The sequence below is a fragment of the Rattus rattus genome, chromosome 7 (genome assembly GCF_011064425.1).
Source record: "Rattus rattus isolate New Zealand chromosome 7, Rrattus_CSIRO_v1, whole genome shotgun sequence".
NCBI lineage: Eukaryota > Metazoa > Chordata > Mammalia > Rodentia > Muridae > Rattus > Rattus rattus.
The window spans coordinates 14,271,826-14,296,367 of NC_046160.1; the positions used below are offsets into that span (position 1 = coordinate 14,271,826).

Here is a 24,542-nt window from a genome sequence, read left to right on the forward strand (position 1 = left end):
ACTGAGGGAAGAGTAATTGGTCTGAAGTACTGGTGGCATCCTACCAAGCAAGCCCTGTTGTCTAGTCTTTTAAAGTAGTCAGAATTTTAGGGCCATGTCCTTGAAACAGTTGTAAGTAATTTTTATGTTAATAAACTGGTAGAAAACAGGTCTCATTGTGTTGTATGGAGCTAAGAAATGTACCTGTTGTTTTCACCTTGTGAACAGTGACTCCACTTAATAAATGCAAAGTAATTAATTTGTTTTAATTACTGACTGAGATACTGTTATGTACTTATTTTATACCTAGAATTTAAAGGTCTGGAGTTGAGAGTTTGCTGTAGTTAATCACTCTGCTCACTTCATTAGTACTTTATTTCCATCTTGACAGTCTTCGATCGGGGCATTTAAAAACTGTCACCTATTTACCGTGGTCTGCTGCTTCTCAGCAAGCAGGCGCATGCAGGTCGTGAGATCACCTTATTACAGGCAGTCTGTAGAGGGAAGTAACGCATTTGTTAACATGGAAAAGACTATGAACAAAAGAAAAATGCAAGAATAAATACATAAAATGTCTGTCTGTGGACACCTACCCAATGCAGCTTTTCTGTTTTATGTGAGCTACCAGTTGATTATTTTCTATTCTTTAACAGGAAAGCACAGAAAGACAGGAAGGGATGTGGCTATTAAAGTAATCGATAAGATGCGATTCCCCACAAAGCAAGAGAGTCAGCTCCGGAATGAAGTGGCTATTTTACAGGTAAACGTAGAGTGGCTTACCTGGGCTTGACTGCTGGTCTGTGAGACTTTGAATGGATATTTAGATGATGCAGACAAGGATATGTTTGGGGGTTTGTTTGGATCTTCTGAGTACTAAACAGTAAGCTTTTTATATTTATATTATAATGTATAAAAGTTTACGGGCACTGCTATGATTTTATTTTGTAATACTAGTTTGATTAGAATCTTTTTTCCTGAGTTAAATCTCTAAAAATAATAAAGGGAAATTCAGTTTTAATTCCTTCAGAGATACTGATACTTCTGTATTTTTATCATGTCATTTTCTTGTTCATCAGATTTTCAGATATGATATAAATATGCTACTTACCCTAAAAATGAACATGGATTAAAACAAAGTGTGCCTTTTAGCAGTAATGTGTTGTTCTGTTAATTCAAGGTTCTCTGTACTGCATTACTGTGTTTGGTGGTGTTTGGTTTTGTTTGGTTGGGATGTTTGTTGTTGTTTTCTTGTTTTGGTTTTGCTAAAGCCAAGGGTTGTTATGTACCCCAAGATAAATCTCATGTTCATGGTTGTCCTCTGGCTTTAAATCTGAGTGCTTGATTACAGATGCACAGCACCGTGCTCAGCTTATCAAAGCATATTCTAAAGATATGTTAGCAAATGTGCTATATAAATCAAAGTATTTTTCTTTAAAGTATTTTTCTTATCTTCTTTATGATTTGTCTAGAAGATAAAAACTTAGCTTGATTGTTATCTTCTGGATGTTGCAAGAAATAATAATATTGTAGTTCCCATCAGTTCATTGTAAAATGTTTTTTGTTCTCCCGTGTGCGATTGTCATCTTGGAGGTTTATTGCTTCTGCCTACTAACCTCGACCTAGTCCTAGAAGCTTCCAGTCTCTATACAGTTGTATCTAGGCCTAGAATGTCTTCAGCCTCTGAGACTTGCTGCTGAATAAACTCACCCCTTCTAGTTCTTTCTGAATTCTGTCTGATTCAACTACCTGTTCTGGCTCCGCCTCCTCTCCAAGTGGACTGGTTCCGTCTGACCTCGCTCTCATCCTCTCCTGAATGAATTGGTGTTTAGCCTCAAACTAACTCCAGCGATCTCATTCTCTGGCTCAATTCTGTCTTTACCTGTGTCCAGCCTGTTCTCTCGTCAGTCTGTCTCTGTAAAACTCTCCTGGTAAAAGTGCCCCCTTCTTCCTTTTTCTCCACACTGCTCTCTCTGGAGCACCCTCTCTTTTCTCTGTTCTCCTCAGAGTTGGGCATATGCTCCCCTATCAAATCTTTCCCCACTGATTCACCACTTTGTCTACCACTAAATTAGACATCACTTTCATACATGGGTGCTTCCTTCTACAAACTAACTTTACCTTCATTGTTTGGGATTAAAGATGTGTACCTAAAGGCCTGTCTGTGTTCCAGCCAGGGATTAAAGGTGTATGCTAAGGGTTGAGCCACACAACTAGAAAAAGAGGTTTCCAGTAAACAACGTAATCTCAGGATTCATAGTTTGATCAAGTATCCTGCAACAGTTTTTATATGGCTTTTGCATGCTATTTAAAAAATATCCATGTAGTAGTTAATGCTCTCAGACCTTCACCTGCTTATGCGTGAGAGTAATATAGCCTACTACTCTTTGAAGGAAAGCAGTATTTAAGCAAATTTTAGTGATATATTTCTTACGTTATTATTGCTAGTAACAATTACTTCTTGTTTTCAGAGAAATGATAATCAAAATCAGTCAGTCCCTAGGCTTATATCAAACTTCTTCCAACAAAATTAACTTTAGGTAGAATGTTAATATCACTTACATAGGCTCTGTATAAGAGTGTGTGGTTGGTGTTTTTCATATTTAATTTTGAAATCTTGCTGTCCTACTAATACATAAAACAATAAACATAAAGATCTTCATCTAAGTATTGATTTCTCTTTGGCTTTGATCACAAACAGCACTAGAGTGAATACTTAACTTAGGAATTTCCAGTTAATACACACAGTGAATACTGCTTGTTTGTATCAGTGTATAATTAGGTGTTTTAGGTTGCCTAGATAGTCTGCTTTCATAAAAGCTTATGTATTTGGGGGACAGAGTTCGTGTGTGTGTTTGTGTGCGTCCAAAATTGTGACTTTAGTTGTCACTTGACAGTGTATAGACTCAGCAAAATCTGTATGCATAAATAGTTTAAAGATGAACTTTAGCATGCTTTGAATGTGAAATAGAATGTAGTGTAAACTTGTATCACAAATACTTTGTAAAACAAAATTTCCACATAATACCTTATTTACTAAAATTAGTTTCATAGTATTTAATCAGTGAGCATTCCAGATAGGTTTTCACATGGATTGAAGGTAACCTTACTACAGTTTACATTCTTGCTGCGTTCTGCATGTATATCTCTCTCTCTCTCTCTCCTCTCCCCTCTCTCCCTCTCTCCTCTCTCTCCCCTCTCTCTCTCTCTCTCTCCCTCCCTCCCCTCCCTCCCCTCCCCCTCCTCCCTCTCCCTCCCCCCTCCTCCTCTCTCTCTCTCTCTCTCTCTCTCTCTCTCTCTCTCTCTCTCTCTCACACACACACACACACAGAGTCCAGGGGTCAGTTCTGTGTTGAGGAGGAGGCATGTAAAAGTGATGTAGCCTAAGCTAATCTACAAAACGTCTTGTAAAGAAGACTTCATGGAAGACATGGAAGACAGTCTCTCCCTTCAGTGAATCTGTTTTCTAGTACATAATTGGAAAAATCACCTGTGAGTCTTGTTGTTTTTATTTTATATGCTTTTAGTTTACTTTCTAAACGTTTTATTAGTTATTATTATTGCATATATATAAATTTATGAATATGGTCTGCCGATTTCATTTAGTATTGCTCATGTGTGTTTAGGGCTCACTGCTTGGGATTGTAGCTCTTAGGTGCTTATCCCTGGAGCAGACTGACTCCCTCTCCCAGCAGTCATTAACTGCCTCTAGCTCTTCATTTAGGGGTCAGCCTTCTGAGATTTTCCCAGTCCGTGTTGCCATGTTCCCTGGTGGTGCTGTTGCTTAGGCCATGTACCATTGAATCTCACAGGTTCAGCCCCCAACACATACAGACTCTATCTTGCAGCAGGCTTCCTGGGCCTCTAACCCTTCCATGACGCTCTGAGCCGTCGGTGTAGGAGCTGTGATGTAGATGTGCCTGTTGCTGTTGAGTACCCCATGGTCAGTTGATCTCTGCATTTGGTCTCCCTCTAATGTAAAAGGAAGCTCTGAGGAGGAATGAGAGTAAACTATTTTTCTTTTCATATTGTATCTTCATATACTCATTGTAGTTTTTTACGTGAGTTCACATTTCTACTGAAGTTGATCATCCAAATACCCTTCCACTTCTCTTCAGAATCTGCACCATCCTGGGATTGTAAATCTGGAATGTATGTTTGAAACCCCAGAACGAGTCTTCGTAGTGATGGAAAAGCTTCATGGAGATATGTTGGAAATGATTCTGTCCAGTGAAAAAAGTCGACTTCCAGAACGGATTACTAAATTCATGGTCACACAGGTATTGTAACTCTACCCTGAAACCAGTAAGACTAGGCTGGGAGAATGGTTCAGTGGTTAAGAGCACTGATTGCTCTTCCAGACGTCCAGAGTTCAAATCCCAGCAACCACATGGTGGCTCACAGCCATCTGTAATGGGATCTGATGCCCTCTTCTGGTGTGCATGAAGACAGCTACAGTGTACTCATATATAATAAATAAATAAATCTAAACAAGAAAGAAAGAAACCAGTAAAACTAAGAGAGTTAGACAACCCCATTTTTATATATTGGGAAACTAAGAGTTAGTAGCCTTAATAGAAGTAAAACAGTAATACTTTTAGCTACATCTTGATTAAATATAGTAGAGTTTGAAATGATTATTCATTTCAAGAAGTCACATTGGTTTTCTAGGTATTAAAAAAAAGCCCTTTGCAGGAGCAGGATCACTTCTAAGTTCTATTTTTATCTTATGTGTATGAGTGTTTTGCCTAATGTATGAATATGTGTGTGTGCGCACGCGTGTGTGTTTGTGTGTGTGTTGCCTGTGGAGGCCAGAACAGGTCAGAGGAACTAGAGTTCAGTTAGGAGCTATCTTGTGGGTATCGGGACTGAACTTGGTCCTCTGCAAGGACGCCGATACCCCCACCCTCTGTGCCGTGCATCTTCTCTCCAGGTCGTAGGTTAGCATGTAAAGTCAGGGGTTTCAGGGAGGGTCTCATACCTGTTGGTCATCTTACTTCGCTCTCAGTTGCTCCTCAAAACCTTTTCCTAACAGATACTTGTTGCCCTGAGGAATCTACATTTTAAGAATATCGTGCACTGTGATTTAAAGCCCGAAAATGTGCTGCTTGCGTCTGCAGAACCTTTTCCTCAGGTGAGACATTCTCAGAACCTGTTAAGAAGTATTAGTGACATTCACAAAAGCTCTTCCTGATACAGAACAGCTCTATGTGCATATCATTATAGTCTCTGACTGCCAGTTTGAGGCAGCAGCTAAATCATTTAAATTCAGAGTTTATTATTATATTACTGGTATTTATTGACACTTTTTCAGACTTAAATAGGTCTCAAGAAACAAACTTTTGGATTTCTCGGCGGGGGGTGGGGGAGGTTTTAATTATATATATGAGACTCACAACTACCCGTTTATTTATGCTCTTCAAATATCAGAATAGAGAGTCACCAAAGTCAGTTATGTCTCAGTAAATCTTATTCATACGACATGTATCATGTGACATACACTACAAACAGCAAGCAGCATTTGAATATGCCTCCAACTGTGTTCTCCAGCAGTTGTCTACACTGTGGCTGTGTGCACTCCAAACCTCTCTCCCAGTTTATAGCTGCTAAGTCGCTTTGTCAGTCAGAGCATTGCCTCTGGGAAGTACTTTGCATTTATTTGCCTGTTGGGCATAACTGCAATCATTAATAACCAAAACAAAATCTAAAATGATGTAACAAGGTTAAGTGTCCTGAGCTTTGCTAAGCCCATCATGCTTCCAGAGAACATGGCAGTTGTTGTGGTCATGGTCATATGTAACCTTATTCAACTCTAAACCAACTGGAGTAGTGGTCTGTCAGCACAGAAAGCACTTGCAGCTCAGAGGTTCGCTACTGTTTATTATCATCTGTAAGTCTTGCTTACTTTCCTGCTGATATGTAACATCTTTGCCAACAGATATTCTAAAATTAAGCAAAATGAAGGATGCTTCGAAATACTGTAGCTTAACATTTGAGTACTTTTATATGTCTAGACACTGAGGATTCAAAACTGAAACACATTACTCAAGGTTCTCTAGAATCACAGAATTTAGGGAATATCTCTATATTTTAAGGGAATTTATTGTAATGACATACAGTCTAACTAACCCAATAATGGGCAGCTGTGAATGGGAATTCCAAGGATATAGTAGTCTTTCAGTCTCACAAGGCTTGTTGTTTCAGCCGCTCCTCTGTTTAGACTGGAATCCTGAAGTAGGTTCCAGCATATGTGCTGACAAGTAAGTGCAAGCAGCTGGAGTGAGTTCTCCTCCTTGCAATGTCCCCGAGTAGGCCTCCAGCAGAAGGTGTGGTCCAGATTAAAGTGTGCACCACCACACCTGTATTTGGAGCTTGCATCTTCCCAGGCTGACCTTGAACTCAGAGATCTGCTTACCTTAGTCTCCTGGGACTAAAGGCATGACCTTACCATGGCCACTTTGCCTCAGGTATCTGGGTCAGAAGCCTGTGTCTTCCAGCCTCAAAATCTGGAGCACAGGTGTGCCCTCCATTTCTGGATTGTAGTTTATTCCAGATGTAGTCAAGTTGACAGCCAGGAAGAGCCATCATACGGGGGTTTCTTGGAGTAATTGAAGATCAGAACCCTCCATTTCATCAAAACAACAAAACTGAATCCATGACTCTGGCAGTTTACGGTAGAGGACAAATCGTTTTTAAAATAAGCACCAGGATAGCTCTTCATACTGCTGTAGTGTCACAGAGCTACAAATGTATCTGTCTGCCCCTGGGGAAATGCATTGCAGTGTGCCTGCCTACAGCTGTCTGCATAGTCAGCACCTTTGGTTAAGTGCACTGAGCATACTTAGGAACAGGTATTGCTACATTAATTGATAAGCTTTTGTCTATTCAACTTCCAGGTGAAGCTATGTGACTTTGGGTTTGCCCGCATCATTGGTGAGAAGTCGTTCCGGAGGTCAGTGGTGGGAACTCCAGCCTACTTAGCCCCCGAGGTTCTCAGGAGCAAAGGCTACAACCGTTCCCTAGACATGTGGTCGGTGGGAGTCATCGTCTATGTGAGCCTCAGTGGCACCTTCCCGTTCAATGAAGATGAAGATATAAACGACCAAATCCAAAATGCTGCATTTATGTACCCACCAAATCCATGGCGAGAAATCTCCAGCGAAGGTAAAAGAGAATTAAGTTTCAGGTTCTCACCATTAGTCTGAAATCTTTGTGATCAAAATCCTCCTGTCTCTTCATCTCCCTGCGTCAGCACCAGTCTTTGGGCACTCTATTGTATTTAGTGCCTTATTATTATTAACGTTTATTTTCGAGACAGCGTCTCACTTGGTAGCTCTGGACCAGGATGGCTTCGAACTCACAGAGATCTGTCTGCTTCTGCCTCTCAAGTGCTAGGATTAAATGTGTGTGCCACTGTGCAAGGCCAAGTACTCTACTTCTAAATTGTTTTGTATCTATTTTTCCTCAAAATTTTTAGGCATGACAGTAATCCAGGTCCCAACAGCCTCATCCAGAAACTACTAAAGTGTCTTTTTACCTGTGCCGCCCACTGGTCTGTCTGATGATTCAGTCGCTGCTACTGGATCCGTCTGCAGGAAACAGTTATTTCATCTATTTGACTTCCCTTTAGCCACAGCCACTATAAGTTTCTGATGTGGCCCTTGTTAAACACCTTTTTGGTCTCACCTCTACTTCTCACACAAATCTAGTTGTGCACTCCTAACTTTTTTCTGTGTCTTTGCATGTCTTTCCTCCCCAACAGCCCCTGATCCAACCTCTTCATTTCTTCAAAGCTACCTTCTGATTGGCCTGTGTGTCTTCCTGACCTACCCCTCCTCCAAGATATAAATATCCTCTCATGCTAACACTTGAGCATTTTGTCTTAAGGACATGTTTTGGTAACTAATTATTCCAATCTTCAGAACATTGTAAATCCCTTGAATAGACACGTTCAGTTTATGTACTCTATACATAGAATGAGCTTTTATATCTGCAGTTCATTTTTTCAGTCCCTCTGATCTCTTACCAAGAAGCTTCCTACTATAGTCTTCATGACTAGTGAAGGCTTTTCAGTTTGTAATGCCTCCTTCTGTACATGTCGGAGTGAGCCAGGGCTGTCAGCATACACTAGTGACCCCAGGATTGGGGAGGTTTCAAAGCTTTCTACAAGACCTTTTCTCAGGGAAGGGGTGAAGAGAAGAGGCAGGGAAAAGGAATGAAATTGGTCCTCTTTAATTACTGACGGAGTATGCCATCCTTAGTGCACAGTTCTCCCGTGTAGTAGATGTAGTGCTGAGGAGTATCTATGAGTGGAGTAGCCTTGGAATAAGTCGGTCTGTTTTATCTTTCCATATATACTGGACCAGATGACAGTTTGATAAATAACTCCACTAAACTGGAAGGAGTGTCAGGAACAACAGGAGAGCCAGCAGCAGCCTGCCAGGTTCACTTTGTAACAAAAGAGCTGAGATCCACTAGGAGGTTTCGATGCTCACAGCTCTCAGAGCTCTAAAGCAGTGTGGTCCATAAACATCTCCTGTCATTCGCTTGGCCGTGTCCTAGATTCTGACCCAGCAAGTGGGATGAAACAGTTCTGTAATTGATCAGAGACTGAGCACCAGTGACAGAATAGACAAGAGTTTGAAGAATTTAAAGCACAGAAGTTAATAACTCACAGGAAGTCTTTGCATATCGAGACAAGGCTTTCATCGCAGTCTGTGATCAGTATATGGTTTCATGGTTGCCTTGCTTTGGCAGTATTTCAGTTTCTCCAGACAACCAAGTAGAATGTGCTAAGTGTCGGTGTAAGTACCAGATCACCCCTCACCTGTTTGCGAAGGCCGACAGTGTGACCTTTGCTGTGCTCTCCACTTCCTTCTGGGGATATCTGTAGAAGGGTGACGTCTGCCACTTTTTCACACCACATGGTGGGGGAGAGCACTGTCACTGCAAGAGGAAAACCTATCTGGAACCAGTCTGCTTTGTTCATCCTCGTGTAATAGTAATGAATGCTTAGCACCTGTGTGCTGAACACATCCTGAGCTTTTATAGCAAGCTGATGCCATCTTCCCAACAGTTTCATTGTGTAGATGAGGAAATCAAGATACAGAGTAGTTTAGCAACAGACCAAGTCACACTGTGGTATAGCACACCTCAGCCTGGCAATCTGGCTTCAGTATATGCGTGTAACCGCACTGACTGCCACCTTAGTAACATGAAAAGTTGGCTCATACTCACCACAGGAGGCATTTGAGTCACTTCTGTGTGTTAGTTCTGTACACTTGAGAAGCGTATTTTCTCCCTGACATCTTTACATGAGTTGGTCTGCTCTCCTGCAGGCAGAATCACGGGTTTGGGCACCCCAAAACTCATATATAATTTTGCTTTTCATCTAGCAATTGATTTGATAAACAACTTGCTTCAAGTGAAGATGAGAAAACGTTACAGCGTTGACAAGTCCCTCAGTCATCCCTGGCTACAGGTAAAAGAAGTCTGCATCTTACTCTCCTGTGAGTTTGTCTTCACTCATGCACCCACTCTAGGAGCAGCAGGCTCAGCACATCTTGGGATAATCTAGGCCTCTGTAGTCATTGTCGTGCTGTGACTTGGACATCTGGGCGTTGTGCTGTCTGCCACTCAAGTCAGTGTTGATAGGCATTTGAACACCCAGGAACAGAAACAATGAATCGGCCTGTCATAAGTACTTAGCTGCTTGTGCATTTTTAAAGTCAACATGTTCAGCATATTTTACTTTAAATGTCCACTAAAAGTTTTTCTTTGTTTCGTCTGATTCCTCCCTGGGTTATCACGGACATTGCTGTGAGCAGAGCGGCTGTGCAGCTGTTCTGTAGGACGTGGAGGGCAGCACAAACACTGAACAAGCCACCGGGCTGCTCAGTAAGGCAGCCCGATAGGAGGCTTCAGTTCGAGTCCAAGGCTTACCTTGAACGTTGCCAATTTGAAGTACTAGTTAGACGGAAGGATTAGGAGTTGTCCGCTGTTGCAGCTAAGGTTATGAACGAGGGGTTGTTGGCACTGTCTCTTTGTGACTCATGGTCATTTTCTTTCCCTAGGACTATCAGACTTGGCTTGACCTCAGAGAATTCGAAACTCGCATTGGAGAACGTTACATCACACATGAAAGTGATGATGCTCGCTGGGAAATACATGCATACACGCACAATCTCGAATACCCAAAGCATTTCATTATGGCCCCCAACCCGGATGACATGGAGGAAGGTCCTTAGTTGTGAGTGAGCTGTTCCTATAAGGAAGGGTTTCATTTCAAGAACGGATACTTTGCTGCATGACTGTTGCTCTCTGCAGACTGTCATTGCAAGGTGGCAGCATCATGAGGACATAGAAGGACATGCTGGCATCAATTCTGTAGCTCATAACGAGTAGGTACATGAAGGGAAACTGAGTAAGAAATTCAAAATGGAACTTGTTATAAATTTTTATAGCATAAGCAATAACTGGTTCTGTAATTTCCTAATCCTTCACATTAGCACAATGTGAACTAGCACATAATTTATCTCTCCTTTGCTGTTATTAGATCATTTGTTTTAAAGGCCTATGACTGTCTAGCTATTGTTTATAAGGTTGATTACTCAACAGGTTTGCAGTTAAGCAGTAACCACGAGGCTAACAACATATGGTTTGCTGTAAGGACTTTTAGTATTTGTCCACTGTTGGAGGCATTGATTCTTCCTGGACCCCTACAAACAGAACACTGCACTGCTCCCCTTGTGGTGGATGCCTCTTTACTTTATGTCTGTGTGACATAAGTCGTGACTCTTTCTATGTCGTAGTAGTCACTAGAACTGAACAGTTGGTGTTACAAATGAGTAGAACTAGCTGGTGAGCACTCGGCTGTGCCACTGAGCACGTATATTCTCAATTGACACCATCTTGATACGGTGCGCCAACAGTGTGTGGGCACAACTCTGCATTTAACTAATTTATCCTTACCTGGAGCTGAATAAATTATAGACAAAATTACATACTAAAGAGGAAAGCTAGTACGGGGTCAGTAAATGTCACTACACAACAAGCAGTATCATTTCCTTCTTCCCTTAGCCTTTGGGTGGGATTTGCAAATATCTAGTTTTTTAAACTAGCATTGTATTTTGGACGGTTTGGAGGAGTGGTTGAAGTCAGACAGGAAAGTCCAGCTTATCGGGAGTTTACCAGTACAGCGGATGAAGGAAGAGTAAGAACATCCTACACTTCAGCTCCAGAGCCAGCCGTTTTGTAGTAGTTAATAATACAGGTTCAATATCCCTATTTCTGCTGCTCTACACCGGGAGGGCTTCAGTTTCCAGATACTGAAATGTTTGCAGACTCTACTAGTTCAACATCCTGACTTACAAATCTGAAACCCCCCAAATTCAAAAACCTTTGAGTTCTGTGCCCTTCAGATTTCTACATTAGCGATAGTCCCATCTGTGCTTTACCCAAAGAAAAGGATCCAGGACTATCCGCTTGTGAGAAATATAGTAGCTGTTTGTTTCTTCATTCATCACTAGTCACCAAGAACAGTTTTTCTTGTTTCTCCCTTTCTGTGCTAAAAGCAAAAATTTGGAATCAGAAAACCTGAGTTTAAGTTTTAGTGTCTGTACTCTGTAGATCTGTTTGGCTGAGCAGGTGACAGTTTGAGCACTTAGTTTCTCAGTCTGGAGAGTGGACACCATAAATTCCTACTGCCTCTTTCAATGTGGCTGTGAAGATTGGGCTGTGTGACCGCTTCTGACAATCTGGAATGCCAGTGTCGTCACTTCCCACTGGTCCCGAGATAGCAAAGGAAAAAGTTGGTGTGTGAGCAGACTAAAACTAAGTGCCCTGGCAGGTGAGAGAGCAGCTGCAGGTATCTTTCTGACATGTAAAAGGTCCTTGAAGAAACACAAACATTAGGGGTGCCTCTGTTGTAAATGTTTATGCTTTGAACTGTCCTCACATTAGGCTAAGCACACTTAAAGAAGTTGAGGCACACGGTTAGCTGTTGAAGGTCATTGAGTAAATATGGATTTAAACCGAGGCCTATACCCATGTCCCTTCAACCGTCCCAGCCATTGGCAATGTACTGTATATCTGTAAGTATTTCCAGAAGACTTTCCAAACTGTCTCTGTGGTTGTTTTCATACAGCAGTTGTGAAGAGTAATTTTAAAAAACTTGTAAGAATGGATTTTTCATTTCTGCTGAGTTTGCTTGACCAGTATGTACAAGATGGAGCTAGTGTGTGTCACTAGCCCACTGTGGCTTTACTGTGTGTGTGAAAACTAACTGGAGTGACTGCTGGGTTGCTGTACCTCTGTAATCAGACTTTACAAGCCATGACAGTAATTGCACTCTGTTTTCGTTGAAGCCCTATGCTGTTTAAAGAGAGACTGTAAAGGCACTGTCGTAGTTGGGAGTTGAGTAATACTCCACTGTGTAACCTGCATAACTTCTGTCATTGTCTTAAAGCCAAGCTGTGTTTGCATAAAAAGTAATTGTTTCTTAGAAACATGTGACAATTTTCAAAGTAGTGTATAATGACACTGTTTAGTACATTTTATATTTTTTGTTACATCCCACTTTTGTAAATATTCTTAAAACTTGATAATAAAATGTATTTCTCTATCACCATACTTCCCTATGTGAAAACATTAGACCCTCTCTAGTACAAAGATCTCAAGAGAGTTTTATTTGGCTATAATATTGCCGCTGGGCCTGAGTAGTGGGACAGTTTTGTGAACATAGCCAATGCTGCATGAGCACTGACTATGCTTACATATCGCCCACCCTCTAAAAAGCCATTTCAGTTGTATACCACATTTGACATAATTATCTAGAGGGTTCGTTTATTGGGATGCCAGTACAAAGAATAATATAAGTAAGTATTTACTTCTTTCAAGTGTTCTAGTCTGGTCCCCGAAAACAAAATCCCATCTGAAACAGTGGCTGTGGAGGTAGAAAGGTAGAGCAGAGCGTGAGGATGGTCTGGGCTGGGCGCACAAGGCTGGGGGTGGGCTCAGGAGGTAAAGCATCTGCCGCACAATCAAGAGCTCCAGAGGGGACCCCCAGCACCACGCGGTACACGCCTGTAACCCCATCAGACACTGCAGCACAAGGGGAGAGGTGAAAGATTCGGTCAAACTAAAGAGCTGTGAGTTCGGAGAGAGATGCTGTTTCAAAAACAAAGTTGGAGAGCAATGAAGAAAAAAATAAGCATCCACTATAAACCCTCACATGTAAATGTGATCATGCCCTAAATGTGGTCACAGGGTACATACTAAACTGTAGGTGCTGTGGCCAAAATGTGCATGCACCATAACACACCAATTAAATACGGCCTTGTTCCTTCTTCTCTCACAGACGAAGACACAGAACGTTAAGGCCACGCTCGGCTAAGCGGAAACGGGAATAAATGAGTCAGTGGCATACCACTCCATCAGTGACTTTCACTGCAGTTACCACAGGCTGAGGCATGGCTAATACCATTCCCACCTAAGCTCCTCAGGACTGCTGCTGATAAGGAATGCCCATTTACAGGATAAATAGCATGGTTCTACAGACCAATTTAATACAGAACTAAAATTGTGTATTGACCTGAAAATACAACAGAATGAGCTCAGCCTAGGAAATTGTTCCTCCTGGATAGTTAACATTGCTCTTAATTCTTACTTCAGTAAAAGTCAGATTTGCTGCAGTCTTTTTAACTATGACTTATTACTTCTTTAAAATTATAGTTATCGGGGTTGGGGATTTAGCTCAGTGGTAGAGCGCTTGCCAAGCAAGAACAAGGCCCTGGGTTCGGTCCCCAGCTCCAAAAAAAAAAAAAAAGGAAAAATTATAGTTATCAATCTTTACTTTCATCCACAGAAGCATGTGTATTCTGAATCCTGCTTCCAGAATGGAGAACTGCTGACTCCTTACCAGTCACTCTGCCTTCATCTGTGCACTTCACAGACCAGAGAACCAAGTGTATACTGGCATATTCAGTTAATTATCTCCTTCAGCAAAAACAGGATCTTAACTCTAGAAACTCACATCTGACTTCTTTCAAATATTAAACCTTAGAGAGCCTTCTATCAGAATACACTGCCTTTTGCCCTTTAAAAATATCCAGATCTGTTGACTCGGATCCCTGAAAATAGCAAACCAATCAGTGCTCATATGTTTTTAAAAAGTAAGTAGAAATACAGTAATTTGATAAAAGAAACAATTTCACAATAAACTGCTTCACTGGGTTGAAAACAATTATAACAGGAGTTGGTTATAACCTTTAACATTCTACTGTTTTGATTGTGTTCATATAAAACAGGCCATTGACTGAAAAGAGTTGACAGTGTGAGTACTTAAGTCAACTTCAGTATGCAAAGTGAATTTCTTTTATTCTGATAGTCAAGGCAGCTGAAATATCAGTGCCAAACCAGTTCATCAAACCCAGGTACAGAGGACGAGGGGGCTTCTGACTGGCAGGCCTTCCGTCCTTGACTTCCCACATGAAGTCTCTGATGAGGCAGCAAGGCAAAGAAGTGAAATCTTTCTCCCATCTTCTGAGGATTCATTAGCATATCGTACCCCCGAAGTAGCTGCTGCTGCAGGGATGGGTCACCCGCTTTATCCAAAAGAACCTGAGGGGGGAAAGTCTTTAATGAACACCACCGGAAGAAGGACTCCCCCAGCGTAGCACTAATGATGTAATGATCCAGTACAGCAACTCCCCAGATGTGATCACAGTGTCTTATAACTGTAGAGTGCTGTGATCCAGTGTCTACATCTGCATCTTTATCCCAGGTGATCTGCTCTGTAACAGCTCCATGTCCTCAGAAGAGGAGGTATCAATTCATACCCATGAACATGGTTTTCTTGGGAGTCTCAGTCTCATACAGAAAGTTGGCCAGCTATGCTACACCCCAGCTCTTGCCTGTGCAAAAACTGCATAGGCCTGCTTGCTACGGCAGCATTAAAGCCAGCAGAGCTCAATTCAAATAGTTTTTGGAATTAGGATATTCAGTGTTAGTGAGATAAACCGTTACCTTCAGCCGCACATCAATGCCCATGTTTTTTAGAAATGTTCTTTGTTCCACGGGACCCAGAGAAGCTACTCTTCCTTGTGCCATTCTGCGCAGGTAACTGAAGTCTACGTCAGCTGTCAGGTCTGCTGTTCCAGGAGCGGTCAGGACATCGTGCAGCTGGTGTTCATAAAACCCCTTGAGGATAGGAACAGTGTTTACTCTGTTTTAGTTAATATTATTGAGAGTAAAGAAAGGACATCCTACTAACCCATCTTTTACATTGTCAGTGTTAAGAAGAAAAGTATGTCCTGAGTCTGGTTTAAACTGTACACAGTAACATCCTTTCTTCAAACAAAGTAAGCCATGGAAAGGGCAGTAGGATTTGTGACGTTGGCGTGAGTGCCTAACCTTGTCACCTTTAACGCTCCCATTAACGCTGTGGGCAAGTCCTGGTTATCAGAACCTAGGTAGTTCAGTTCACAGAGTCTGACGATATGGTGTGTACGCCATCCAGACTTGCTCTACCTAATCCCAGAGGGAAGGCTAGAGAACACCCCCAGGTAAGAACCCTTTTTTGTTTGATTGGTTTTGATTTTCTAAGACAGTTTCTCTGTGTAGCCCTGGCTGTCTCAGAACTCACTCTGTAGACCAGGATGACCTCTAACTCAGAGATCCGCCTGCCTCTGCCTCCCAAGGGCTGGGGCTGAAGGCACGTGCCACCGCCACCCAGCAAGACTTCCTAACAGTAATAAAGTTAGAAAGAACCAAGGATCTAGAAAATGAGTAATAGCCTCTGGCTAAATATATTCCAGTTATAGACTATTCAACGTGGTTAGTTTCATTTAAAGAACATTTCAAAAGAATGTTTAGGAAGGGTGAAAGGAAGTATCTAGAAAGAAAAATATGTTAAAACAGTTTGCAGTTGCTAAGTTAAACATGCAAAGTAGCTTTTTTTTTTTTTTAATGAAGGCAGGGTTGAATATTAATGTGAGAGACTGTTCCCTAAAATTAAATTATTCCAGTGCTTACTAGGCTCAGTGCATATCCAGGCTCAGTGCTACGAACGACGTAAGATCTGAAATTATGGGTAGTTATAACAGCATAATTAACATTAATGCAACAAAGACACCATAAAAGCTAAGAACTATTTAGTGAACGTCAGACTAACAGGGAGATGCTGATAAGGCATGCCCTGCGTGACACATACTCTCAAGGTGTCAGTCTTTGTTCCATCGTGACCGTAATCCGCAATCAGGGCAGCACCTCCAGTTGATGCAATGCGCTGGGACAGTTCCTGGATGACAACCCCAGCATCAGGACAAACTTCCACATGCTCCCTTCTTTCATCGCGCTGGTGAGGGAAGAGTTCGACTCGTTACACCACTCAGAAGAGCTGCTTCCTCAGGACCTTTCACATTTCTACAGTGAACGTTTCTTAGTTATAATGAATTCAACTAGAATATGGTCTGGCCAGAGTTTCACACGGCAACCTTTTCGGTATACAGAACTTGTTTCTTTCGTGGTGAACATTAGGTGTGAAGACATTTCGATACTCTGAACCTACCACATGGTCAATACCATTACACAAGCACTTTCCACACTAATAATGAGAACACAGTCCATTGGGCTGAATGCATGAAGAACAAGACCTGACGTTAACAGGGCCTCCAGAGTACTGTCAAAAGTACCACTTATTTGCATCTGATGAAATCAGATCCTGTGGAGTCAACTGTGCTGCCTTCCATGAAGACAGAAAGCCCTCCAGTGGTGTCCAGTATTTCCAAGCAGCAGATGAACTAGAGACAATTCTTGTAAAATTTGCTATTTTCATGTTCACTATGAAAACCCACTGTCACACTGCCTCCTGAGCCCTTGAAAACAGCATAATAACCTACAGTGTAGCTATAAAAGTCAGAGCCAGCCAGCTGCCGACATGCCTCAGGTTGCCCTGCTGATTCCCCATACCACCTCAGACTAAGCCTCACAATGACAGGTGGCACCCATGGCCCCATGCAAATGACAGGAGATACTTAAGTGAGTCCTAGTTAGGTTAAGAACTAAAAGAGACTACTTCTAGGAAAAGAGTTTGTCATTCAGGTAGAATGACATAGAATATGAAAGAAACTTCACAAGTATCTAGTCTAATATATTAACATACTTTGTAAAGAAAACAGGTTGGTGGGCATGTTTTCAAAACCCTGTTTTTAAAACTGAAAACTTTGGGAAATTCTTAATTAAGATCTAGGACATAGATGTTTCTCTAGGGTAGAGAAGAAATAAATGGGAAGCTCAGATGTTCCTGAGAAGCAAGTGCTATTTGGGGACCTTTTTAAACAGCCCTGGAGCTAAAGGAGTGACTGGGCAATCAAGAGCACTGGACTCTTCCAGAGAACTCCGGTCCCATTCCCAGCAGCCATGTGGCCGTTCACAACCATCTATAACCCCAGTTCCAAGGGAACCATCACCCTCACACAAACATGTAAGTGAAACACCAGTGTATTAAATAAAATAATTTTTTTTTAAGTTCAGTCCCAAGATAGAAAGCTCTGGAGACCATTCCTTAAAGGCAAGAGAAGGCAGCAGGTATCTGTTCATGGTGTGGGGTCAAAGGTAGGTCTGGGTTTGAGTACAACCCAACAGCTGTCAGTGATGAAAGCGGTGAAAACACAGAGCACTGCATGCCGCTCAGGTACCTCAGCGGTTCCCACAGCTCACTGCCTTCCCACAGGGAATGTTCCCTGCTAAGCAGATCACATGGCATCATTCGTCATCAGGGAACAGAGGCGGACACTTGGCTGAGTAAATGCTTGTGAGTCCCATCTTCCTACATAGCAAGATGACACACGAGAGACAACGTAGCCCACAGGGCTTCTGGACTGCGACTGTGACTGCCACCACCAAGCGCCTCATGGGCTGCGCTCCAGCTTCCCACTGGAAGAAGCTAAAGTGTCAACTAGGAAGACAGACGACGACTCTGAAACAGCTAACTTAGAAGGAAAACTCAAATTCATACTTGTATGAAGGCTTCTGCGGGAGTCGCACAAGGCGCCAAGACGAACCTCAGTTTATCAGGAGATTGTGGGTCGATATCAACAAACACTTCTCTCCATCCATGTGGTGTTTTCTAAACAAAACACATCAAAGTAAGCGTTTGCAAGCACTTAAAGCATGGTGTTCTAAGGAAGGAATAACAAATCAAGCTGTAGGAGAAGCAAGCAGCACAGGGTTGGAAGATGGGGCATGAGCAAGCAGGCGCTTCTGGGACAAACGGCTACACTGTGTGACAAGCTGCCATGGATGCAGCCCATCACTAAACCCAAAGTCTCACAGGTGGATATAGGGAAATCCTAGTCTTGTCAGTAAATCCTCAAGACAGTCATTCCCACTGTAGGTTCTCTCGCCCAAGACTAAGAATTCATAGCAACATACCCAAGAGAATAAAGATTCTGATTGATATTTCTGCTTGCTTCTCAATCATAGTCAAGAAAATCCCACCTAATACTAACTTGGGCAAGCAGTGGATACGCACTGTGTTCACTAGCACAGCTTTAAGGCCCTTAGTTAATCATAAACACGACTTTCCCATCAATACCTGAAATTTATGCACAGGAAGAACATCAAAAAACTCATGTGCGAGGTAAAAGCTGTATCCTGTTTAAAAATACAAGAAAAAGAAATAGTGGCATTTCAAAGCAATTAACTCTACTGAACATTAACCATAAAAAAAAAAAGTGCCTGATTCTTCAGCACTGAAACCCGGGATGCTTCCATACCACCATCTAGGCCAATGGTTCTCAACCTGCCTAACGCTGAGACCCTTTAATACAGTTCCTCATGTTGTGACCCGCAGCCATAAAATTGCTACTTCATAACTTTAATTTTGCTACTGTTATGAACTGTAAATATCAGATTACAGAATATCAGAGATGCAACCCCTATAAAAAGGTTGTTCAACCCCCAAAGAGGCCTCAACCCACAGGTTAAGAACCACAACTCTATGGGAAGCTCACTGTGAACAGCATACAAAGAAAAAATACTCAATGATCAGCTAAGTCTTCTACTCATCACTGAACCCAAGAACAATGAGAATCAAATCTGTCATCTGAGGAGGAATGTGAACTTAATGCCAGACATGGCTTTTGGTGTCTTGCTGAGGATCTTGTCTCCACCCTGTCAAAGACTCCTAGACTGGTAAACCACCACACCTTGCTTGCCTTTGGTCAAGTATAGATTTTTTGAGAGATTAGTGACTAAACCTATCTCCAGTCACTTTCTTCAGCTGCTCCAGGCCATTGTCGGTAGCATCCTAGCTAACGGGAAATACTACAAAGGACAGAGAGATTTACAGTTTGGGTTTCTATAAAATGAACACCACTCCATAATGTTAAGCAATCTTCTATTATCATGTTTTTTGCTAGACAAAGAAGAGTCAGCTATTCTCTGCAGGTAAGGGCCTTGGCAGTGGTAACTGAGGCTGTGGTAAAAAGCTGGTCATCTGTCAGAGCTGTGGAGAGTTCTGACCAATGCTCTGCCTTTAGTCAGTGTGAAGTGTACCTGTAGGAACATCCTTCAGGTCTCGATACCAGGAGATTGGAATCCCAGACTTTGTGACACCTTTCATGTACACTAGGGATTCAGCATCTCTCTCCAAAGGGACCTTCTCCTCAGTCAGTGTCAGTGCTTGGATCTCACTTAACTTTTGGCTCACCTCTACGAGGTGTATTGAAATGTCACAGGTTTTTAGCACAGACCCAAGCTGACTGAACACCTAAAACAAAAAAGAAAAGACTGTGACTTAGTTACTGTTCTGTTGCTGTGGAGACACAATGGCAAGACAACTTAAAAAAGAAAGCGTTTCACTGGAGCTTCATTTGTTTCAGAAGGTGAGGCCATGGTCATTACAGGGGGAAATATGGCAGCAGCCAGGCAGACATGGCCCTGGCACAGTGACTGAGAGCTTACATGTTAGCCACAAGCTAGCTGGAGGCAGAGAGTGGGAAGGAACGGGCCTGGTGTAGGCTTTGGAAACCGTTAAGCCCATCCCCAGAGATATCTCTCCTCTAAGAAGGCCACTTCCCAATCTTTTCCTGAACAGTTCTACCAATGAGGGACCGAGCCATTCCAATGTATGAGCCTATGGGGGCCAAACCACCACACACTGGCAAACACAATGCGTCAAGTAGAAGGGGTTTCTGACTGCTCACCACAACCATTAGTTGATTCACAACAAAGATTTACCCCTGACCCAGGTCATTCTCCAGTAACATGTGGGAACCACACCTATTAGAGTTAATAAGCACCATTTATATAAGAAATAAACTGCAATGTGGCTTCCGAGTAACAATTTACTAATAAAAATAAAAAGATTTACCATCCACACAATGTTTCAGATCGAGTACTCTTAAAAAGTCCAAGAAAATAAAATGTATACAGGGTTGATTGAATAAAGCCTGGGTGTCTATTAAAGAAACCTCTCTGGGGACATGATGAAACTGTATCCTCAGAAGCATATTAAATGGCACTGGGGAAAATATGGGGGTGGGTACACATCTTAACAACCTTTAGCACTCAGTGGCCCATTGACCACTTGTGGCTTCCTCTGCTTTTGGGAGTGTACAGATACAGACTAATCGTCTGACCCAGGCAGTTTTTTTCTTTTCTTTCTTTTTTTTTGGGGGGGGGGAGGAGCAGTGATTGAAATAAAAGAATATATAAAAAAAATTTTGCAACAACAACTCCTTTCAAAAGATCAAATTTAAAATAGCTGTTATAGGGAGAGATGGCTCAGAGGTTAAGAGCATTGACTGCTCTTCCAGAGGTCCTGAGTTCAATTCCCAGCAACCACATGGTGGCTCACAACCATCTGTAATGGGATCTGATGCCCTCTTCTGGTGTGTCTGAAGACAACTACAGTTTACTCACATAAATAAATAAATCTCTGAAATAAAAGTAAAATAAAATAAAGTAGTTATGCTCTGCCACACCTACCTAAAAAAAATACTACTTAAAAACCTCATTAAAATGTTTCATATTCAAATGGCTGTCAATTTTAAAAATATATATAGACTCGGAAGCTTCATGAGTGGGCTTTTTTTCTCTTTAAAATATAATCAGTATTCTTATTTGTCATTTTAAAAACTCTTCAATTCCTAATTTCAAGCAAAAAAAAATCAAAAAATTAAATCTGTAATGATTTTTTTACATTAGATTGCCAAAAAACATACAGGTTACCTTCAAAAATATTGATGAGTTTCAAAACAGAAAAAGTTAAAGTTTAATAAATATTACTATATATCCCTTTAAAATATTTTTACAAAGTCCTAGGGGAAAAGTACAGGAGAGAACAGTGAAAGAAAATGCCCCACTAGGGCTAGGAGAGGCTTTGTTGGTGAGGCATCTGCTGTGCAAGTCTGAGGACCTGAGCTCATCCCTGGCCCCATCAAAATGCAGACAGCCCTGGTGCTGTGCACCTTTAATCCCAATCCTGGAAAGGCAGAGGCAGGAGAATGACTGGGGCTTCCTAGCAAGTCAGCAAACTTCCAACTCAGTGAGAGATCCCATCTCAAAGAGTAAGGTAAAAGTAGTGGCAGTCACCCAGTGTCAACATCTGGCCACCACATTACTCTGACATTGGATTTTAGTTGACAAATACAGGAATTAGAAAGTAGGACTGAAAACCCAGAAGATTAGTAAGATTTGAAAACTAGCTCAAAAATAGAAAGATTGACCTATGTGACTTAAGAGACGTTCTTTTATTACTTACCCTCAAAATATCTGCTGTGAGGGTACCCCGACCTGGACCAAGTTCCACCAGCTGGAAGGCTGTACTCTTTCCGGAAGCCATCCATTCACTAACGAACCACACCCCGAGTAGCTATGACAAGAAAAAACATTGAAGCGTTATACCATGAAATTCTCCATACACACATACTTCATACTAAACAGCAAAACATTTACAAATAATTCAATATAGATTGTTGGACATGCACAGATATATACAGATGCAAATGCGCGCGCGCACACACACACACACACACACGAATCACTGGACCTCCACTGGGCAACATTGGCAGGACATACGCTGCATAGGAAGCTTACTATCATGGCGAAGGGTGCTAAGCCCCACGGTGCGAATGAGCAATCACTTACAGAAAGGTACTGGAGTTGGGAACAAAAGGACACACGACAATTATGCCATCTCTTCTTACTTGTGATTTCCACAATTACACAACCCTTAAATATAATTTACTTCCTCAAACCTAGATTCTACTTCTGTTTATGTACTATTTCCTATCTTTAAGTCATCAAAGGCACTTTTAGGGAACTAAATGAACCGCAACTCTGTTTCTTACAGGGAGGCTCCACTGTAACATGGTTAAGTCATAGCTGGCATTTCTCTCTCTCTCTCTCTCTCTCTCTCTCTCTCTCTCTCTCTCTCTCTCTCTCTCTCCCTCCCTCCCTCCCTCCCTCCCTCCCTCCTTCCCTCCCTTTTCAACCACATTTTTCACGATTTTCCTCTTCTCAAACCTTCTCTATCGTCCCTTGTCCTTCACGTGTCTCCACTTCTTTGTCTATAGTGAAATCTGAGTTTTTCAAATGCTCTCTCACCATTCCCTCTAAAATTTTAAATATTTGATAAATCACATACACACACACACACACACACACACACACACACACACTCACACACACACACACACCCCAAACCCTGTTACAGATGAGCATAGCTTGTTCTGCTCTCAAGCATCTATAACGTTCACTTCTTTTACGGTCCACACGCTGAGTATTACCTCCCCGAAGATTTGACTTATTTCAGGTGAAGTAATAAAGTCTCCCTTTTCTCCTAGCATATCATGGTGCACGTAATATCCCTGAGTAAAAGAGAAGAAATGGAAAAGATTCATTTCTCAGATAAGGCTTTCAAAGGTACTCCCCCACTCGTTATGTAATTCATTCAGTGAAGTCACTGTTTACCAAGGAAGTTCTCTCTCCTAAAATAATCAAGATAAGGACAGAGTCTTTATCTAAATTTTACATGGTAGTAGTCATTTTGCAAAACTCACAGAACAGCAATTACTCAAGTAGAAGGGCTGCAGACATGCAATGTTCACGTCTCCCAGTCAGCACAGTAAGATTCTCCCCATCCTTGCAGCCCTCTCTCCCCAGTTAGCCCTGCCTGTTGCTGATACTCTGTTCCTCAATTTTTCTTGACCATTGTGCAACCTAAATAAATGTGATTTGTGTGAAAAATCCATCAGTGTGTGCATGAGAGACACAGGGAGAGAGAGCCATCCAACTATATACCAGTGACTTACACAACGTTCATATGACTGATGAATCTCAATAAAACGGTAGGTTTAAAACAAAGGCCCTGCTTGTCTAAAGTTCATGCCAATGCAAAGTCTCTTTCTTCCCATTTTAGTTCTCCTCAGCATCCATACCTCTTCAGTCTACTCAAACAGCATCTTCACTGACTTCTCTCTCCAAAGACTTCCAACCCAAAACTAAATCCAGTGAGATATATATATATTATATTTCTTACAAGGTCTGGAGAGAAGGCCTTGTCTTATCTTCATATCCCAAGTTTTACCATAATGCTTAACCTTCAGGAAACATTCAAAGCTTTCTTAGAGTCAGGAAAGTGGAGATCACCTATAATCCCAACACTCAGGAGGGTAAACAAGAAGATGCTACAAGTTCAAGGTCAACCTTATATAGTGTTTCCCTTATGGCAAGGAAATGCAACCCAGTTAGAAAATCATTCCTTTAATTCAAACTACATTCTGTCACCTAAATTCTGCAGAAATTTGTAGTGACTTCTTTTGGCACTGCCCTTAAACACAACCTGATCAAATGACAGATTAGACTACATTCCAAGGACTTCGGAGGTGGCTCATCCCCTGACCTCTGGAAACATTCAGGCTCCTCTCTGTACACACACTTCGTGCTTCACGCTCCCCTCACGCTCCCCTCACGCTCCCCTATGTTTACCTTGGCTGGGTTGGTCAAAACCTCCTTCATGTACTCGGCCACAGTGATGGGACCTGTAGACTTTATTTTATACATAAGATGCCGCAGCATCGGTGTCACCTGGTTGCTTTCTGCCGGCTCATTCCCGGAGCTGAAGCACTTCCCTCTCCAAATACTGGGAATGCCTGAAAAACACGATTAAGACCCCGGCATTAGAAATCACCATTTCACTTACACGCGCAGCAAGCCGCCGAAAGCTTGCAAGGCAGGCGAGCTCACATCACTAACTTCGCCCCAACGTCAGAACCCGATGGAGGTGTGCATTGAACTCATGACTACAAGCTCCTCCACACAGCCAAGCCTCTGTGCGAACCGGCTTCCAACTCCAGCTCCAGCCCCAAGAAGCTACAGAGGAACTAAAGAGTCACGCCATGCGGTTTCTATGGAAACGGGGTTCTGCAAGGAGACTCTTACCCGTGCGGGCCACGCAGCGTCTCACCAAAGCATTCATTCCAACCACCTCGGGGCCTGGCTCCGCCCCGGAGGCGGAGTTGAAGGGTATTTCCTACTGTGCTCACGAAATAGGAAGTGCG

At 42.1% G+C, this 24,542-nt stretch overlaps 2 protein-coding genes across 3 annotated transcripts in view; one reads left to right on the top strand and one right to left on the bottom strand.

The window, feature by feature from the left end:
• The window catches only part of Prkd3 (protein kinase D3), a 67,182-nt gene extending 56,075 nt beyond the window's left edge, over positions 1 to 11,107 (top strand). Inside the window, exons 13-18 of the mRNA XM_032908881.1 lie at positions 633 to 739; positions 4,095 to 4,256; positions 5,012 to 5,110; positions 6,873 to 7,140; positions 9,372 to 9,457; positions 10,050 to 11,107. Of these exons, the coding sequence (XP_032764772.1) occupies positions 633 to 739; positions 4,095 to 4,256; positions 5,012 to 5,110; positions 6,873 to 7,140; positions 9,372 to 9,457; positions 10,050 to 10,223 (896 nt within the window). The 3' untranslated portion in view covers positions 10,224 to 11,107. The remainder of the gene's footprint in view (positions 1 to 632; positions 740 to 4,094; positions 4,257 to 5,011; positions 5,111 to 6,872; positions 7,141 to 9,371; positions 9,458 to 10,049) is intronic.
• Positions 11,108 to 13,804: 2,697 nt separating this feature from the next.
• Positions 13,805 to 24,508, bottom strand: Ndufaf7 (NADH:ubiquinone oxidoreductase complex assembly factor 7). 2 transcript variants are annotated; one of them, XM_032908882.1, is made up of 10 exons: positions 24,424 to 24,508; positions 23,971 to 24,134; positions 22,770 to 22,850; positions 21,743 to 21,853; positions 19,534 to 19,747; positions 18,572 to 18,630; positions 17,993 to 18,103; positions 16,187 to 16,330; positions 15,001 to 15,174; positions 13,805 to 14,595 (listed from the first exon to the last, which is right to left on the bottom strand). In XM_032908882.1, exons 1-10 carry the CDS (start codon positions 24,458 to 24,460, stop codon positions 14,380 to 14,382), a joined length of 1,311 nt encoding a protein of 436 aa, XP_032764773.1. In that variant the 5' UTR covers positions 24,461 to 24,508; the 3' UTR covers positions 13,805 to 14,379. The 2 variants fall into 2 exon arrangements, with proteins under 2 accessions (XP_032764773.1, XP_032764774.1); XM_032908883.1 differs by lacking the exon at positions 24,424 to 24,508 and adding an exon at positions 24,229 to 24,346.
• Between the last annotated feature and the right edge of the window lie 34 nt (positions 24,509 to 24,542).